The sequence below is a fragment of the Cucumis melo genome, chromosome 4 (assembly GCF_025177605.1).
Source record: "Cucumis melo cultivar AY chromosome 4, USDA_Cmelo_AY_1.0, whole genome shotgun sequence".
Lineage (NCBI taxonomy): Eukaryota > Viridiplantae > Streptophyta > Magnoliopsida > Cucurbitales > Cucurbitaceae > Cucumis > Cucumis melo.
In genome coordinates, this window is record NC_066860.1 from 33,820,772 (window position 1) to 33,824,594 (window position 3,823).

The 3,823-nt window shown below is 36.4% G+C and overlaps 1 protein-coding gene across 1 annotated transcript; it reads left to right on the forward strand.

The window, feature by feature from the left end:
• The first annotated feature begins 337 nt into the window (after positions 1–337).
• Positions 338–3,360, forward strand: LOC103486399 (ADP-ribosylation factor GTPase-activating protein AGD7). Its single transcript, XM_008444343.3, has 4 exons — positions 338–1,457; positions 1,558–1,647; positions 2,085–2,610; positions 2,886–3,360. Exons 1-3 carry the CDS (start codon positions 675–677, stop codon positions 2,607–2,609), a joined length of 1,398 nt encoding a protein of 465 aa, XP_008442565.2. The 5' UTR covers positions 338–674; the 3' UTR covers position 2,610; positions 2,886–3,360.
• The last annotated feature ends 463 nt before the right edge of the window (positions 3,361–3,823 follow it).

The following is a 3,823-nucleotide window of genomic DNA, read 5'->3' on the forward strand; positions in this document are numbered from 1 at the left end:
TTGGTAGGCAAAAAATATAAATCAATTTCAATGAGAAAAGGAAATTATGATAAAAGAGAGAGAAAAAATGGAATTCATAGGAAAATACATTTAGATTAGGAAAGGGAATAAGAAGTCCAAAAGTAAAATAGGAATGAGGAATTGAAAAGACATATTCAAAGATTAGAATTTACTTTATTTATTTTATTATTTATACTGTTTTTTTTTTTTTGAAAAATTATTATTTATACTAAACTTACAAATACGTACACAATATATATCATATATGTTTGTGTGTGTATATATATATATATTAGTGTGAATGGATTTTATTTATTTATTTATTTATTTATTTGGGTATATGAAAGCTTTAATTCGGTTCCCTTATTTTTTTTTTGTTTATAAAAACAGAACGCTAAAAAGGAGGAGCTTTTGACGATTTGTGGAGGGTGTCGGTGTCGCGGCGAAAGAGGAAGAGGTTGAAGCAACCAGAGAAGAAACTGATTTGAAATTTAAGGTTGCGCCCTAATCGGCGGCCCCTTTCCCTTCATAATCAATCCCACCTCTTTTTTTCTTTTTGAACATTATTATTATTCAACAAGTTTTGATTTTGATTTTTACATTTTTCTGAGTTTGGATTTTCTTCCGATTTTACCTTTTTAAATTTGTTGAATACCCAATTGGATCTGATCTTAATGGCGGCGTCACGGCGGCTACGGGACCTTCAATCGCGGCCGGGGAATAAGATCTGTGTTGATTGTTCCCAAAAGAATCCCCAATGGGCTTCTGTTTCTTATGGGGTTTTCATGTGTTTGGAATGTTCCGGGAAGCATCGTGGACTTGGTGTTCATATCTCTTTTGTTAGATCTGTTACTATGGATTCTTGGTCTGAGATCCAGATCAAGAAGATGGAGGCTGGAGGTAATGAGCAGCTTAATGCTTTCCTTGCCCAGTATGGAATACCCAAGGAGACTGATATTGTAACCAAATACAATACCAGTGCGGCTGGGGTTTATAGGGATCGAATTCAAGCTCTTGCTGAGGGTCGATCTTGGAAGGATCCACCAGCGGTGAAGGAGAATATTGGAGTAGGGAAATCTAGGCCTCCATTAGCGCAAAGTGCTGGTGGAGGAGGGAGTAAGGTCAATAATGGAGGTTGGGATAGTTGGGATAACGACGATAATTTTAGATCTTCTAGTGATATGAGGCGTAACCAATCAACCGGCGATGTTCGAGGGACGGGCGGCGGAGGGATGCCGTCTAGGTCTAGATCGACTGAGGATATTTATACACGGGCTCAATTGGAGGCTTCTGCTGCAAATAAAGATAATTTTTTTGCCCGGAAAATTGCTGAGAATGATTCAAGGCCTGAAGGAATTCCACCATCACAAGGTGGAAAGTATGTTGGATTTGGGTCGAGTCCTACACCTGCTCGAAGGAACGATCCACAAAATGATGTTTTCTCTGTTGTTTCTCAGGTATTATGTTGTTGTGTGATCAATATTTTCTGTTTGGTTTTGTGTTTATGTTATGAATTTTCATTTAAAGTTGAACAATGAATGCATCGTTTCATTTCAGGGGTTTGGTAAATTATCTCTGGTCGCTGCTTCTGCGGCTCAATCGGCTGTAAATGCTGTTCAAGCTGGCACAAAAGAGCTGACTACCAAGGTACTTTCTTTCAGATTGATGTTAGCACTTACTCTAATGAAATTGAACTGAAATTGATGATATTGCAAATTACAAGAGTTGTATTGTTGGTAGGGTACTTCATATTGAATATGTCATCTTCTGCTTTTGAAAAGATATTATCCATGTTTACATCTTACTCTACAAAAAAAAAATGCAGAGGAGCGTTATTATGTGTGGAAATGACTTAGTTTTGGTATTTGTCTAGTTTGCCTTTTCTTTTCCTTGAAAACCCTTCAATCGCATTGTGGTTATAATGATTTCGTGACTACTTGTACTTTGCTTCTGTTTGGTATGCACCTTTTTTCTTGCATCTTTTAGGCAGCAATGATTTGTTACCTGATCCCATGGGAGCTAAGTTTTGTTTGGTACTGAAATTGTTATCCTCCCAAATGTACATTTGTAAATTCTTTTTACAGGTGAAGGAGGGTGGCTATGATTACAAAGTAAATGAAACCGTCAATGTTGTCACAGCAAAAACAACAGAAATTGGGCAAAGGACATGGGGAATTATGAGAGGTGTAATGGCAATGGCTTCACAGAAGGTTGAAGAGTATGCCAAAGATGGCATGAACTGGAAGAATGATGGATGGCAACGGAACGAGAATGAGAAAAATGGATATTATCAAGAATTTGAACATGATAACAAAGGATGGAATTCTTCTTCTGGAACAGGACAGTCGTCAGGAAGTGGACATCACAATAATTCTTACAACTCAAGTTCTTGGGATGATTGGGATACCAAAGACAACAGGAAAGAGGAAACAACAACCAAAGTGAGTGGAACCCATAATAATAATAATAATAGTAATGATGGCTGGGCTGGCTGGGATGACCAAAAAGATGATGGATATGATCACTATTATCAAGCATCTGATCGGAAAACCGTCGGTCAGAACGGAAAAGCAGGTGGTGGTACATGGTCAGAGGGAGGCTTTCTCTGAGGTTTGTAACAATGAACCTAATTCTCAATGGTTGTCTGGATCTTATTGGATCCTCCCCATTTCTCCATGGGAGTAGTGATACTTACATGGTTTTATTGTCATAAAGACCTTATAAATATACCCTCTAGAGTCAAAACTCATTTCTTCTTTGGCCACATAACCTGTAATTTTTGTTTATTTGCATACTTGGCTACTTATGAAAGAAACAATTGTAATCCTGAATCCATTATCCTTACATCTTTTTCCCAAGTAATAAAAAGATGGTTGTATGATTAGGTAGCATCTGAAATACACCCCACAAGGTAGTTCCTGGTTTCCTCAAATGATGAATATTTGAATTACTTGGAGTAGCTCATACAGATGGCTGGTCAACACATTGGTAAAGCTAAAGACGATGATTACAGGAACATATAGAATAGAGCTGATAAGATTCTTATGGAAGTGGATATCAAATCCCACTCATGTTTTTTTCAGGTCAGTACATCTTCAGTTTTCTTTTTTTCTTTTTTCTTTTTTTTTTTTTGGGGTGGGGGGTGGGGGGGTCATGTTGTGTTTGCAAGTGCTGTATCATCAAAAAAACGTCGTCAATAGAGGTAAACCCGAATTATAGACACTGTTTATTATGTGGTCAGGAACATAATTTGTGACTTCACAGTTGATTTTTTTTCCTGTTTTGTAATGAATAGAAGTTAATGACATTCATTCCTCGTGTATGCTTTTCTGGTTGCAATTGAGCAAGAATTTGATTTGATTTCTCAGAGGGTTTGTTCTGTTTCAATTGTTTAAGAACATCAGGATACTTGAATGTTGGTAGAAGTTATTTTACCACAATGAATGTTTGTGGTAGCCCTTTGTCGAGTTTGATTGAAGAATCTCATTTGTTTTGAGATGTGTAGAACGATTAGGTAATCTTGATTTTGATTTCATTCAGATTGTTCTATTACAAATTACAATCTTTCAATGTATACTCACAGTTGGAGGCTTGATCTAAATTGATATCCACACTCGTTAAGCAAATTTCGTAAAAATCAATGAGATAATTGGTTAGGATATCTATGTTAAACTACAATTGTAGTTTCCTATCGAACTTTGCCTAAAAATAACTTAAATTATAAGTTAAGTTCATCTCTATTTGATATCTAAAGATCCGAGTGAAAGTTTTAGAAAGTCTAATACTTCTACGCCTTTACCAATACTTTCGAAAGTGATTTTTC

Bases quoted from the DNA above. Each gene is read 5' to 3' on its own strand.
- LOC103486399 (XM_008444343.3), top strand. From the start codon at position 675: ATGGCGGCGTCACGGCGGCTACGGGACCTTCAATCGCGGCCGGGGAAT. The intron at 1,458-1,557 runs GTATTATGTTGT...GTTTCATTTCAG, and splicing joins TTTTCTCTGTTGTTTCTCAG to GGGTTTGGTAAATTATCTCT. The intron at 1,648-2,084 runs GTACTTTCTTTC...TTCTTTTTACAG, and splicing joins CAAAAGAGCTGACTACCAAG to GTGAAGGAGGGTGGCTATGA.